The sequence below is a fragment of the Periplaneta americana genome, chromosome 9 (assembly GCF_040183065.1).
Source record: "Periplaneta americana isolate PAMFEO1 chromosome 9, P.americana_PAMFEO1_priV1, whole genome shotgun sequence".
Taxonomy (NCBI): Eukaryota; Metazoa; Arthropoda; class Insecta; order Blattodea; family Blattidae; genus Periplaneta; species Periplaneta americana.
The window spans coordinates 89,409,016-89,424,928 of record NC_091125.1 but is presented as its reverse complement, the minus strand read 5'-3'; the positions used below and the strand labels follow the sequence as shown (position 1 = coordinate 89,424,928).

Here is a 15,913-nt window from a genome sequence, read left to right as displayed (position 1 = left end):
ATTATCTGAGAAAGATTGCCACTGGTAACTGATAATATAGAAATCACCAGTCTTTAGAGTCTTGTAGGAATATTCCTGTTAAATACTAGTATAATCAACTAGATTAGCATTTTGAGAAACAGAATCACTTTTGAACTGGTGAAATCGACCAATATTACTAGTCTGTGAACTGGTAACTACTACTTTACCCTTGTAGTTTCTAGAAACACAGACTTGTAAAATAAACTAATATTACTACTGTACAGACTAGTATTACTAGTGCGTGAGTTTTGAGAAACAGGCCCCAGTATACATTCATGCACCAGAAATTGTATTATTATAGCACGGACTTTCATTCGTGGTCTCCACTATGGAAAGCCAGTGCACTAGCAATTCTGCTCACACAGCAATAAACTTCTCAGGATTGAATTATTGATGGTCATATCAGATTTCAGTATGGAAAGCGAGAACCGGCAGTAGGAAATATTACTTCGTAGGCACGGTCATTCTGATAATCGAATCAAAACTTTCTTTCGTCACGAAAGCGTAAAATTGTTATACCTTTCATTTACATAATGTGTATATATGATATAAAATGTTTTCATTAAATGAATATAAAGTGTTACATCAAGCGTGAAATATTTCAATTTCACATTATTGGCGAAGCTTTCACCAAACTTCACACATGATATAGGAAAGAAAGTTTGAAACGTCCCCGATTTGTTATACACTCGTTTCACATTAAGATTACTTAACCGTGAGGTAAAATTATAACACCAAAATAGGTAAATTTCATTTGTTGACATGAACAGGTTGTAAACAAATCTTTTCTGAGCTGTTGACAACCACATAAACCCCGCGGGCAATGTTCAAAAAACAAGATGGCGGTAAAGGTTATTTCCAGTAATTCCAAAGAGTTTGTAATTACAAACTCTTTGAGTAAGTCCATGGTTATTTCCGAGGACATTTGGAAATGGCGTTTGTGACAAGAATTTTATTTTGTTTGTGACAGATTATTAAAAATATGCGCTTTTTCAAGGTATGCTATACTTATGTTGAAAACATGAGTAAGAAAGTTTTATTAGCTTAAAGCTGCGTAACATAAGTTGAGTTAATTATTATCCAATGAATAGGCAGGCCTTAGTCCTATAATTAAAATATTCTCAACAAAATCGTAATGCGAATTAAGAATACAATAAATAAAATCGTACTTCATTAAAGGAATGAAATGACCGCACGGATTATAAAAAAAATTAACTCTCGTATAATATGAAGAGGATGTAAATAAATACAATTTAAATAAACTGCATTCACTGCAAATACACATAGGACTATAGTACATAAACATTTCTGAATATTTCACACGCAATTAAAAACAAAAGAACTCTGATTATAATATATTTAAAAAATGGCAACATTAACCTCACCTGATGAATCTGGGCTCTTTTCACTTCGATGTACAGCCAATTATCCGTTGAAAACGCGATTGCCAACAAAGCAACAGCCACAATTGCGGTAATTGTCGCCAAAGATAATGTAACTGCAGAACAAGGCATTGTTGTTGCTAATATGCGAACTTCGACAGACGCAAGATCGGAAAGTGTGTATCGAACTATTTCAGTTTACTACTGAGGTTATAAAACAACTTTTATTATTCTTCGTTATGATTATTCTTCCCCACAAGCCTATACCCACACTGCACACACCACAACACTCGCAACCGTATAATACAGATAAGTTGAGAACAGGTTCGTGTGTTCACTTCACTGCATCTTTGCTGACTGAAAGAAGTACTCCTCCTTGCCCGCTTCTACCTTGCCACATTTCCAGTTCTACCTGACTGAATTCCTTTCCAGTAACCACAACCACCAGCTTCGTCCGCTAGGGGCCGCTCCAGGGTGAACGACCGTATAGTACAACATCAACATCTGGAGACAGGAATTTAGCAGTCGAAAAAATCCTTGATATGAAACAAAAGAATGATGGGCTTAATTTATTAAAACTGAAAAAAATGCATTCTTTCTTCCAAACGCTAATTATACGTTTATACTAATTGTATACATTATTTATACGAAGTAAAATTGATTTGTGTTATAATTAATTAATTTCAACCTTTCATACCTATAAGTCCAGCGGAATCTTGTTCTAAAAACTGAGATTATCTATCTCCTTTCCATATTAAATAAATATAATTATGCTCTTTATTTTGTGTTTGTTCTGGGTTTGTTCAAACTGTGGGCTTTTACCATGTTAACCAAGGCTAGGCAAATCCTGGAGGGTCGACCTGGTTGGCGAGTTGGTATAGCGCTGGCCTTCTATGCCCAAGGTTGTGGGTTCGATCCCGGGCCAGGTCGATGGCATTTAAGTGTGCTTAAATGCGACAGGCTCATGTCAGTAGTATCAATAGATTTACTGGCATGTAAAAGAACTCCTGCGGAAAAAAATTCCGGCACATCCGGTGACGCTGATATAACCTTTGCAGTTGCGAGCGTCGTTAACTAAAACATAACATTTTTAACATTCATGGAGGCCCAGATCGACGTGGCGCCTAAAATTTTTATGTGGCGCTTGATATTTAATTGCATTCAGAATTGTTTAAGACTTTGATTTCTTTTATATCGCTGCGATTGAGCGATCATACGAAGAAGTTCAGTGTGTAATATTGTTTAATACATTTTAGTAATTCCGGCGTGGGCAATGGAAGAAATTTATCTTCCGTCCACGGGACAGGGTGTTTCTCCGTTGTCTTATGATGTCTCTGCGGTGGCCCTGTGCCATGCTAATCACATGATCAGAGAGACTCGCACTTTCGAGATGTCTAGTGTTTGAATCAGCTATTCTCCCTCCCCTACCCGCAGTGTCGTGTAAGACGAAATAGTGAAAGGTTAAACCGACGAAGAAAGAAAGAAAGAAAGTTACTAAATGTATTTTTATCTTAACTCGAATAGTTTGCTCATTGCATATGTGGGCAAAATGTGGTGGCTCCTAAAAAAGAGGCTGGCGCCTAAAAGCTTTAGAGTTTTGTCTATCCCTGATATTAACTATGTGACTAGAGACTCACTGCTCGTGATTGTCAATCCTCATACAAGCGAATACGGAACGTTACAGAGAGTCCAATTCTAGAATATATTAGACGAAGAGGATAATAATAATAATAATGATGATAATAATAATAATAATAATAATAATAATAATAATAATAATAATAATAATAATAATAATAATTCGCTTCTTCAGCAATCAATTCGGCTTAAGAACGCTATTTACAAACAACTCACGCTTCGTCACTGATAATTGGTAATATAGGCCCTAATTCGCAACATGATAAAGAAACTTTTAACTGTTACTGATATTGAAACTACGAATATTCAGATTTTGCAAAAGTAGAATTCGACTCATATATAATTCCTCAAGACGAAATAAACCGGTTGGTCATCTAATTCTAACTATGCATTATTAGGTGGTTTGCGTGCTGTTGCTGAAATTATAATCCAAGAAAATATTTACAATAAACAAAACGAAATTATACATTCATTAACAAAATTATATAACCAACCAACAAACTTAATTACAATGAAATCAGTAAAACATAATGAGAAAATGTCATTTTCGTTTCACTCATATAGTACTTCCTGTCTGTGTCTGCCAAGCGTAGAAATGTCAGATTTCAAATTCTTTGGTTGCTTGTTACGGAAGCTCATATTTAGTTATATAATTGTGCGCTTTTTAGTGTTTAAAATATATAAATACAGTGAATTTTCGCTTAGTTGCAATTAAAATTTCCAGACTCGGCTGTACTGCTGCAAATAGATTCGTAGTAAACAGTGGTGTATTTCTAAACAAATAAGGTGCCCTGGCTCTGGAATTTCGGTAGTACTGGTAATAGTTGTCTTCGTCGTCGTTGTCATCATTATCATCACCACCACCATTTCCGCAGGAATACTTATGGAATGCCAGAAGAAAATGCATGGATTCAAATCTAGATACAGGGGTTGTTAGGTCTGCGGAGTATACTTTACTATGAAATTGTTTAAATAGATATGAATTAAAATGACTTCTATGGAAATTATAAAAGTGCCTTGGAGTAGCCGGGGCCCACCAGGCCTGAAATACACTCTGGTAGTAAAGACTTAAGATGTATAGTTATCCGAGAAAAGAAAGCATTGAATGAAGTGCAGTGTTAATATAAACACGCTTGAAGTACGTGCGGTAAATTCACAAATTCATTTATAAGATAATGCAATGTGAATGAGGAGTATATTATTTCTGGCTGGGATAAGTAGTCTTCAAGTGCACAAGCAGCGACGAAGATTTTCTTTAGAGGGTAATCCTTATTGCCCCCTCTTCTAACCACGTCGTAAATACCTGATCACCAGGGAAAGGATTTATATGTAAATACATATTTACTTATAAAGCTAATATAATTTATATTTTGCATTATCTTTATGTTTCACAATGTGTAGGGTTGAAAAATCCTACTTTTATTTTCCATATTTTTCCATATTTTAGAGTTTAGTACATATTTTCGTTAATTTCCATATATTTTCCATATTTCATATAAAACAGTCCATATTATATTAGGTTTAACAATAAAACAAAACAAAATTCCATTAACTTTTAAAAATACATTTCAACAATAGAGATTTAAACACATGTTCAGTAATCCCTTTAACATCAGAGTTATTTGAAAATTAGCAGTCCTATCAACAATGGGAAAGTAAGTTACAAAACTGTATTAATTTAATTTAAAATTTTTAACAGACTTCAGTTGTGCAGCTCAACAGTTAAATGCCAGTCAGAGTACACATAGGTTCAGTTTTGTAAATCATACTATAAAGACGGTAAATATGCCAAAAGTACGTCATTCAGTCAATTTAAAATCAAAACTAACAAGTTACATTTCAGAATTTAAAGAAGATGGTTTATCAACTGACAATAAAATATTATTTTGTAATTTGTGTCAGTGTGCAGTATCATCTACAGCAAAAGTTCCTGGTGCAACAACACATTACAACTAGTAAACATCAGGCCAACAAACAACTAAATTCCAAGCAGAGACAATTGTTTTTAACACAACCAACAACATCGAATGTAAGATCTGAGTTTAACATCGACCTGTGCCGTTCTCTCATCTCTGCTGATATTCCTCTCTACAAACTAAAGAATAAGGTCTTCAGGGAATTCCTTGAAAAATATACTCAACATACAATCCCGGATGAGTCAACACTTAGGAAGACGTATGCTCCATCCATCTACGATGAGACAATACAGAAGATAAGAGATGAAATTAAAGATAGTTCAATTTGGGTTTCCATTGATGAGACTCCCGACAAAGAAGGTAGACTTGTTGGTAATGTAGTTATCGGTTTGTTAAGTGAACAATATTCTGAACGAATTCTTTTACATTGTGATGTTCTAGAAAAGTGCAATAACAAAACTATAGTTAAACTGTTCAACGAAGCTATGGGTATCCTGTGGCCAAAGGGTATTATGTACGATAATGTGTTATTCTTTATTAGCGATGCTGCCCCTTATATGGTCAAAGCTGGACAAGCATTATCTGTTGTATATCCTAAATTGACTCATTTTACTTGTGTGGCGCATGCATTTCATCGTGTGGCAGAAGTGGTCAGAGACAATTTCCCTAAAGTAGATTTGTTGATTTCATCAGTGAAAAAAGTATTTCTCAAAGCTCCCAGTAGAGTTAACGTGTTGAAAGAAATGTACCCTGAAATTCCATTGCCACCAAAGCCAATTTTAACTAGATGGGGTACATGGCTAGAAGCAGTTGAATATTATGCCGAACATATAGACTCTATTAACAATGTTCTCCTTGCATTGGACTCTGAAGATGCAGTCTCAATTGATACTGCGAAAACAGTTACCTGTGACATAAGTGTGAAGAATGACTTAGCTCACATTCAGCATACATTTTCATGCATCATAAAAACGCTCAAAAGTCTCCAAAATAGGCACCTTTCACTATCTGAAAGTTTTGAAATTATAAATAGTACTGTGGAACAACTGAATCGTGGTAGAGGTAAAGTTGCAGATGCAGTAAGAGCTAAGGTGGACACTGTACTTTCAAAAAACCCTGGATATGAAGAACTACAAAAGGTTGTTGCTGTGATGAGTGGTGAATCAACAGTGAAGATTAACTTGGACTTATCCCCAGCAGACATTGTGAAATTGAATTATGTACCAGTTACTTCTTGTGACGTCGAACGCTCTTTTAGTCAGTATAAATCTATCCTCAGAGACAATAGAAGAAGATTCACTTTTCAGCACTTGAAAGAAATGTTTGTAACCTATTGTTATGGTAACAGACAATAAAAATTGTGTTTTGTTGAAACTACATTGGAAGATAAGGTACGTCCATTATATTTTTTGTTTAGTTTGATTAAAATGTACCAATATTTAACGTACATAGTCATTTTTTTATAATTTTAAGTCCATATTTAATTCCATATTTTGGTAAAAATCCATATTTAATTCCATATTTTGGTAAAAATAACTACATATATATTTACATATTTCATATATTTTTAGTCCATATAAATCCGTTCCCTGCTGATCACTTATCTGTGGCACGCTAAGTATGCCTCTTCATAGAACATCTTTTATTCATCATCTTTTACAGTATCCATCTCGCAACAATGGAATTCCTTGTCACAAAGTAGGCCTATTAGTGGCTGCAGGACAATAAACATTTTTAAAAACAGCTTAAAGGATAACCTTTTTAGCAATTCACTCCAATCATATTGACTTGAACGATCACTGACTACATTGTTACTTCTTCCTTTAGACATCATCCTGATAGGGCTGTATTTTTAAAATTGTCTCATAATAATCTCTTTCTATTATCTAACATTATTTGAAATATATTAAAATTCTACGTATTTTAGCTTAATTCTGCTACACAGTTTATATTTCATTGTTTAATTAATAGTTCATAGTATTTTGCTGTTTAATTCATAAATAACTCTTATATAGCCTACATGTAACTCCTATCTAAAGCAAATTGTTGAATTCTTTGTAGCTTGTAAGTTCATACATATGTATGTATACTTTTTGCTGGTTGAGTGGAAGAGCTAAAATAAATCATTATTATTATTATTATTATTATTATTATTATTATTATTATAAAACGCACTTTTGTTAATAATTGTTTTTACAACATAAGGGCAGAGTGCTTGGAGCTAGAATATGGGCTCCACGACTCAGTATCCGAGATTCTATAAGTACAGAAAATTAAATTCGACGGCTGAATTGCAGTGGTACTAAGCATGATATTCATATACGGATCTTTAATAAACATAGAGGCGTTAATTAGTACACACACAAGTCTACAAGGTTTGGTTAACATAAATTGTCTCCGGACCACTGAGTGATGATCATTGAGTTACATTGTTACGATGTACAGGAACGAATCAAGAATAGTATCGGTCCCCAGCGAAAATAATAATTGGACTCTTTAAGTAAAAAATAAAATTAAATATAATATTAATCCTTCATTTTCATTTATTTACTGCAAACCCAACATTCTCCAGTCTTTCCTTTGTATTCGCATATAAGATCCATATATCTTGATGTCGTCTATCATCTGATATCTCCTGTCCTGAATACTTCGTCCGTTTGCCATTCCTTTCAGTGCATCCTTCAGTAGGCAGTTTCTTCTTAGTCAGTGATCCTTTTTCTCTTCTTGATCACTTTCAGCATCATTCTTTCTCCACTCATTCTTTCCAATACAGCTTCATTTCTTATTCTGTCTGTCCACTTCACACGTTACATTCTTCTCCATAACCATATTTCAAATGTTTTTATTCTCTTCTTTTCACTTCGTCGTAATGTCCATGTTTCTGCCCCATACAATGCCACAATCCATACAAAGCACTTCATTAGCCTCTTCCTTAGTTCTATTTCTAATGGTCCGCACAAGATGCTCCTTTTTCTATTAAAAGTATCTTTTGCCATTGCTATCCTTCTTTTGACTTCCTGGCAGCAGCTCATGTTACTGTTTGTAGTACACCCCAAGTATTGCGGTGTATTATATTTTGGTGCACAGCTTCAGACACTTGGGGTGTACTATAAGCAGAGAAGTCAAGAGGAGGATGAATTACTTCTACTTGTTGCTTCAACTGATCCGAAACTAAATCAAATACAGAAGGTCCTCTTTATCAAGTAATAAGGTGACATATAAATAGATCTAATTACGTATGGCATGGTAAAGTTTAAATTGTGATGATCTAATGCAAAATATCTGCATTCCACATTCATTTCTCTACGAAAATGGAATTTGAATTGCATTCTTACTGTTTTCTTCTTTTCAAATTGCCAGATGATTTGATTTTACTTATAAATGTTCGGAAACTTGGAATGCATATGACTGAGCACTTAGGTCTATATGAAAGAAAAAATACATGCCTATAAAGAGACAAGCTACTAAAAACATTATGGTTAGCTCTGAAAGAATCACTTTTCGAAAGATAATAGGTTTTGTATTTCGCATTGATAATTTCCGAAACATAAAAAAGCCTTAAGCTTCATCTCCTCTATTAGTAAAACAGTTGACGAATGAACACAATTTAATGTCAGCAAGCTATGCTACAGCCCGAAGGATCAGTTATTACCCGTTACATTGAGTGTTAGGTCCATAATTTGGCGCTGGAAACAACACAATGTAATGTTTCGTGTTAGCCAGTTCACGTGTATTCAGGGAATTCAGGGTCACATATGCTACATAATAGTCGCCGCGAGCGAATTAGATTCTGTACTTTAAATCACGAAAACATTTGCAATACTCGACTTCTGTTTAATTAGTGTTATTGTATCGTACAATTATCTCCATTACATAAACACGCCTATTTTTCCTTGAAATTATTTACAAGAGGTCAAAAATCTTTTCCACATACGTCGCAAATTAGACTGCCCGTTAGAAAATCTCTAACTTCTTATTGTTGTTAGATCTATTAGTAATGAGAGTATATTTTCCCCTTAATTTATTTTCGGCATTTTGGCATAAAATCAGACATATTATAAGAGTCAGTATAATGCAACTTTTAAGAGGTAGGTACAGCTTACAGCAGTAAAATTTTTGGAAATATTCAACATTTTTTTCCTCCATTACTGTATCTTGTACAATAATGAAAATTGGTACGTATAAAACACTGTTCTTCTTCTATATGATAAAATTATTTTTACGCGTTCAGAAAAAATTATTTACTTTTTTTTTTTTCAAAATTCAAAATGTTGTCAGTTCACTGTGCAGTGATGAAGTGTTTCCTTCATAACTCATAAACTTGTTAACTTTTTCATTTTCTCTCTATTTTATTTTATTTCTGAAACTCATGTTTACAATATCATGCTCTTTCATCTACATTCCTTAATAAATAATATGTTTTTTTATTTTGTGTAATAGACAATACTGATATTTGACTTTTTTTAAATTAATTTATTTTTTATCAGACAATTTATCAGAGGTAGAGAAGTGATCTTGCATCATATTGTAGACATGACATGCATAAATATACACAAAAAAATTCATCACAGAATGTTGGATAGTTTCTGAGTTATGTGGGAAACGCTTCATCACTGCACAGTGAACTGAATTTTGAAAAAAAAAAATAATAATATTTTTAAATCGTAAAAATATTTTTTTTTAATATAGCAGAAGTACAGTGTTTTACATATACTAATTTTCATTATTGTACAAGATACAGTAATGGAGGGAAAAAAATGTTGAATATTTCCAAAATTTTATTGTTGTAAGCAGTACCTAATCCCTTAAAACACAATTCATAGATGTATGTACAGTATTTATAACATTGCTGTCATGAAAGTCTGTAGTCTATTAAATTTTTTTTGGATGAGAATTCATAACATTAACTGAAGCTATAATAATAATAATAATAATAATAATAATAATAATAATAATAATAATAATAATAATAATAATAATAATAATAATAATAATAATAATAATAATAATAACAATAATAATAGTACTTAATAATAATAATAATAATAATAATAACAATAATAATAGTACTTAATAATAATAATAATAATAATAATAATAATAATAATAATAATAATAATAACTACAATTTTAGATACATACAGTAGAAATTAGCATGACTATGTGATCAGAATGCCCCCAGAAAGAATACCACAAAATATCCTAAACTACACACCAATAGGAAGGAGAAACATCGGCAGACCGAAGAAGCGTTGGAGGGACCAGTTGAATCCAGGAGACGGAATAGGCCCAACGGCCTAATCCGAAGAGCATTTGATGATGATGATGATGATGATGATGATGATGATGATGATGATGATGATGATGATGATGATAACAACAACAACAATGCATGTGAGATCTTTCTTTGTTACTGATAAAAATATTGGATCTATGGATCAGCCATATTTGAATTTTAGTCTCTGTTACACGGCCTACATGTTATTTCAAGAACTTAGGCTGATCTTTTAGGTTATCAAAATATAGCAATTTTGCAATTTTGGCGGATTCTTGTTCCTCATATAACTAATATATAAATAAAAGCGAAAGATACTTATTGTAGACGTGTGGTGTATCTTCTTTGTTCAAAGCAAAGGCAGTGCTTTTCTTTATTCCTCACATGAACTTCGCTTCTCCACACTTTATTAAACACTCGACTTAAAATGATTCCATCCTTTTTATAAACCGATTGTTGTAAAAAATATTGAAGATATTTCCGTTGAAAAAGATACCTTCTTCACTTTTGTCACAAAAGTCTGAATTAACTTAAACTCAGCAACGTCACTTACAGTAAGAGATATTTTAAACCGTATAGTTAACATATATAGGCTGTGAAAGTCAGAAGTACAGTAGGCCTATACGTTGTATTCAAATGTAACGTAACCAGTTCACTCCATATTTACTCCTTTCATAAGGTTATTGTTACTGTGGAACCCACTGTCATTCTTTACTAATTTCTTGTCTCCTCTCCTCTCCTACACTTATTTGTAACTGCCTGAGTTTGAAAACCCTCAACATCCTCTCTACGCCTATAGACGAAACGTAAATCAAACCTGTGGAAAACAGTGTATTTTTTTTCATTTTCACTATCAATGATAAAAGTCCAACCTACGTCTGCTTTAATATACGTATAATATTACTCACAAAAATATTCAATGAAATGCATTTCAACTGAATTTTCGGTTCTGCTGTGTAGTCCGGGACTCAAACCCGTTCGTCTCGTGTAAGTTCGGTCACGCTATAGCTACAATGGGTCTTGGCGGCCGCCCTTCATTGCCGACAATAGCCGCAGGTGAAACAGAGAGGCGCGGCGCTGGCATTCCACAGGTATCACGTGGCCACTCCCCAGCCAATCGCGGGCTAGCAACATAGCGCAATGTTTGAAGCTGCAGGCTGCGCCGACACTGCTCCACATTAATACAGGGATTCGCCTGAGGATCGAGAAGCTCCTCAAATTTTGAGTGGCAGCGTGTGGGTCGCGATACTCTATATAACACAGAGGTGATAAGCATCGTAATGTTTGGAAAAGTGACTGGGAATTGATAGGTTGTCTCTAACTGCGTGAAAAGTTTATGCTCTAGGTTGGGTGTTATTGTGATACTGAGATTAAAAACCGGTTCTTATTTACAGAAATTGTAATTATAATATATTAAAAGTGAAATAAATTTAATGCAATTTATGTGTTGTAGTATTAATGATTATTTTTCCTTTATTTCTTTATTGAATGTATATCATACTATCTGCACAAGAGTTTACAATTAAATTGTGTTTCATCTGAACTGGTTAGTTAGGGAACCGTTAGTATGGTCTATAAGAAATTTAATTCTTGCAAGAAAATAAGTTTATGCCTCCATAAAACACCGTATCAGTGCAAGAGTGGCATCCGTTGCTAAGCAAGTGACGTAAGAACATAGGGTTGTTTCCGAGCTCTGATAACGAATTTGAATGACATCATGTGCGTCAGGAGTCACACGACAGCTGAACTGTGGCGCCAGGTGACAAACCAGTAGTGAGTGATCTCATAGTCAGAGTGCACGGCGACTCACAGCAGAAATTCCCAAAAAAAAATCGAGCCTTTTTGGAAGGGGTACATTATGATCCTTTACAATGCCAAGTACAGTTAAGTGAAAATAAAAGAAGTCTGCAATAAACGAGGTTTCGTTATTTCCAATGAAGGCATCTTCTGTGTGCTTAATAAGATTGGTAAAGCTCGAGTGGAATTAATTTGTATCATCTCGTGGGGTGCGGCGACTTGTGACGGGAGGTGAATTTGCTTACTTTTTCCACTCTGGAATTAATCCCATCCGAGCTTTGCCAGTCTTATTAGGTACACACAACATGCCTTTCTTGGAAATAACGAAACCACGTGTTTTGCAGGCTTCCTATGATTTTCACGTAACTGTGATACACCGTGCACTCTGATTATGAAATCACTCACTACTGGTCTGTCACCTCTCGCCGCAATTCAGCTGTCGGTGTGAGTGTGATTTAGCTCATTGCCTTTGCTAAGCAGGCGACGTCAGATGTTGAAACTTCCGTAATATTTTATTCATTCGACCCTCGAGCATAACGTTTCACGTTTAATTAAAAGTTAATTTCTTTCCGGCCGATAATTCTGCCATACTTTCATGACCCTTTATTCGACAACGTATATGTGTATTACCAATTTGTGACATAAGAAACCTGGGACTGAAAAGAGTGACAAGGGAGAAAAGAAACGGAAACGAGGGAAAAGGATGGGAAATGAGAAGAAACAGAAAATAAATTATAAGAGCAGGCGAATTGATATAACTAGAAGAAGAGAGTGGAAAACAGTACCACAGTCTAGTATATACAGTCACGAAGCTCAATACATAGTAAATATGCATCCATAAATAGTTGCTAACCACTAGGATCGCTAATATCGCCTCATTACAGACAATGCGAAATAGTACCGGCACAGTCTTTTGTTTTTAGCACCCTCAGAACTCAAGCTTCGTGACTGTATATACTAGACTGCGATAGTACCGTAGTTGAAAGAGAATGTGAAATAGGAAGTGGAAGCAAAATGGCAGTAATAAAATAAAAGAGGGCAAATATAAACAGGAGGATGCGAAACAAAATAAAAGCAAGAGGAGAACAAATGAAGTACGCAAAATAGAAAGAAACTGAAGGACAAATGGAGAGTGCTTTTCTTCTGGAGAAGAAGGCGGCGGAACTCTGTGTGGAATATATTATTGCGTATGGGGAGATTATTACTGTGCCATGTACAAGAATTTCGTCGTTTTTAACCTCCTTTTCGTCTAACCTAAGCGGAGTTCAAAGGAAAACTATGTTAAAAATGTAATTATTAATACATTTCTCGGTTCCATGATGAAAAATACAACAAAAAGGTGCCGGAAGAAAGGCAGTGAATAGAAGCAGTAGAATTTGAACGGTATACTGTAGAAACAACATGGAAAATAGAAGTGACAGAGGAAAGGGAAGGAGGAAAATGGAAGAGAAGTACCAGAAACAAAAGGAAGAGAGGAAACAGCGGAAAAAGAATGAAGAAGAGCGGAAACAAATACCAGCAACAGAAGAACAAAGAAGTAGTAGAAACAGAATAAAAGGAGAGGAAATAGAAGTAACCGGAACAGAAGGAAGAAGGGAAATAGAACTAGCAGAACCAGTACAAGAAATGGGAGATAGCAGAGAAAAATATAAAGGAAAGTACAATGAAAAGAAAATAATTCCCGAATGATTCTTATAAACTGAAAATGCTTTAATGTTATGGTTATCATATTAGAAACTAGGAAAGGCAATTTTACAACACAGCAATTCTTTATCTGTGCTTCATATAATAAAGAAATGAAGATCGTATAAAGTTTTTGTACTGTGTCATTAACGTGAAAACATAAAATATTTTGGAACCACATGTCGACGCCAACATTAGAGAAGGCAAGGGTATCCCAGTGATGGGTATCCTATCAGTTTTATCAGGAACTAAGAGCAATATTCTTCAGGACTGGTAATGAGTCCAATATATACGTATGTGCTCATTTCCCTTGCTTCCATTCTTTATACGGAGTGGCGCAAAGGTTACCACTGCAAACCAAGACTTATTGTGCCTCACTACTCCATTTTGTACGAATAGTGTGAGCCTGAATGCCATATTTTTGTACATATTGTGAATCAGGTATGTGGTGCCATCTGTCGATACAGCTTGTGAATTATATGAAGGTGAAACCACAGTCGCGCAACTCCCGACACTTTTTTTTTTTTCTTTTTTGCCAACACGAGACGGCTGATGCGACAGTAGCGCTCAAAGCGGCATGCAAATTAAATGTGTGTAGAGTACATATGATAACATAGCAAAGAAATGATAAGGTGTAGTTTATTTGATATTTTTATGCCATACATACAGTAACTGTATACGGTTCTTATTAATTTTATTTATTTACGCCCAGTTAATCTGAAAAAAGTTCGAGAAACAGAATAAACTTACAAGTTAGATCCTTTTGATTTTTACTTTCAAATGGATCATACTTTGAGTGATATAATTTTTCAAGCCTGGATGGCAAATTCAGTTTATTTATTTATGCATCATTTGAACTTTGTGCGTATTTCCTGTGAGAAAAATAAATATTAGTAGCCTCAAAAACAAAGATGTAATTTCAGTATTAGCCGGTGGGGGGGGGGGGGGAGGACAATATTTTTTATTGCAGATCTTATCGAGTGATGTACTCAACACTATTTCCTCATAAATGAACTATTTTCCATATCATAAATTGGGATAAACTCGACAGCTGATGTAAACTTGGTAATAAAAAAGGAGATTTAACCCATATGAGATGCACTGACTATGTTTAGAAGTTCACTTTTTTATGTCCTTAAGTACCGACATTTTTTATTATTCTAAGCTACAATAGGGGTATTATGTTTTTTTTTGTGGTTAGTTTACGCAATTTGCAATCCATGTCCAGTTTCCACACGTAGGCCTATTTTTAACGTATACGATACATTTACTTGCACTTACTGTCTTACTGCTAATATGACATACGTGCGAACAAATGAATTAACATATAAATTGTAGCAATAGGTCATAGGATTGCTACCATAGACCAATATTGCTAATGCCAGCACGTTCTTATGAACAGGGCGTGGGTTGTTGATCACTTTTAATAATGTTTCTGAATAAAAAAAAAATGCGTGCAGTGCTGTAAACTGTAGTGACAAACTAAAATCTCTCCGAGCCTGTAGTTATTCAGATTCCCTACAGACCAAGAGAGATCATAAGGTCATAACTCATAATCATAAACAAAACGATAGTATTATGTTCTATAAAAACACTTATTGGTTATCAGTTACCGATTCGTATGTCAGAAAGAATAGTTTAAAAACACGTAGGCCTACAATCAGTGTAATATTATTTTTAAAGTAATACAGGTTATTTGCCTTTAGGCCTACTTGTCCACTTTACGTCTTGTATTTTTTTCTTTCAGGAGTAGAAAATACTGATAAGTTTTAGAAGATTAGATTTAATGAGCAAAAGTTTCGATTATTTTTATTTGTAGGTCTACAATAATATCACATTGTGTTCGCTTCATTTTGAACAGTGTAGGCGTATGTTAAAAAACTAGACGGCATTTCGGAAGGCGGTCGGCTGCTACATGCGCCGTAGCATTTCTGGTATGTGACGTCACAAACTTGTACAGTAGAACCAATCAGAATCGGTCTATAACAAGCACTTTCAGAGTTCGTTTGTTCACGTGTGAGTGTTTCAATACATTGAATAAATAAAACTAACATTTACTGTGTACTTGTAAGATAAATAAATGGAAGAAGAGACTGTAAAAAGACAAGTATTGCATAGGCAGGCGCGGAAAATAGTGTTTAAGGTGTATAATTATTTTAAAAACGTTGACGAGCAGAACACTGCCGGCCATCTTGATGCTG

The 15,913-nt window shown here is 34.4% G+C and overlaps 1 protein-coding gene across 3 annotated transcripts in view; it reads right to left on the bottom strand.

Annotated features, from left to right (window-relative positions):
- Positions 1-1,815, bottom strand: part of LOC138706214 (uncharacterized) — a 195,504-nt gene extending 193,689 nt beyond the window's left edge. For 2 of the 3 annotated variants that reach the window (XM_069835248.1, XM_069835249.1), the window contains exon 1: positions 1,407-1,815. In XM_069835248.1, the coding sequence (XP_069691349.1) occupies positions 1,407-1,535 (129 nt within the window). In that variant the 5' untranslated portion in view covers positions 1,536-1,815. The remainder of the gene's footprint in view (positions 1-1,406) is intronic. The other variant, XM_069835247.1, reaches the window with a different exon arrangement.
- Between the last annotated feature and the right edge of the window lie 14,098 nt (positions 1,816-15,913).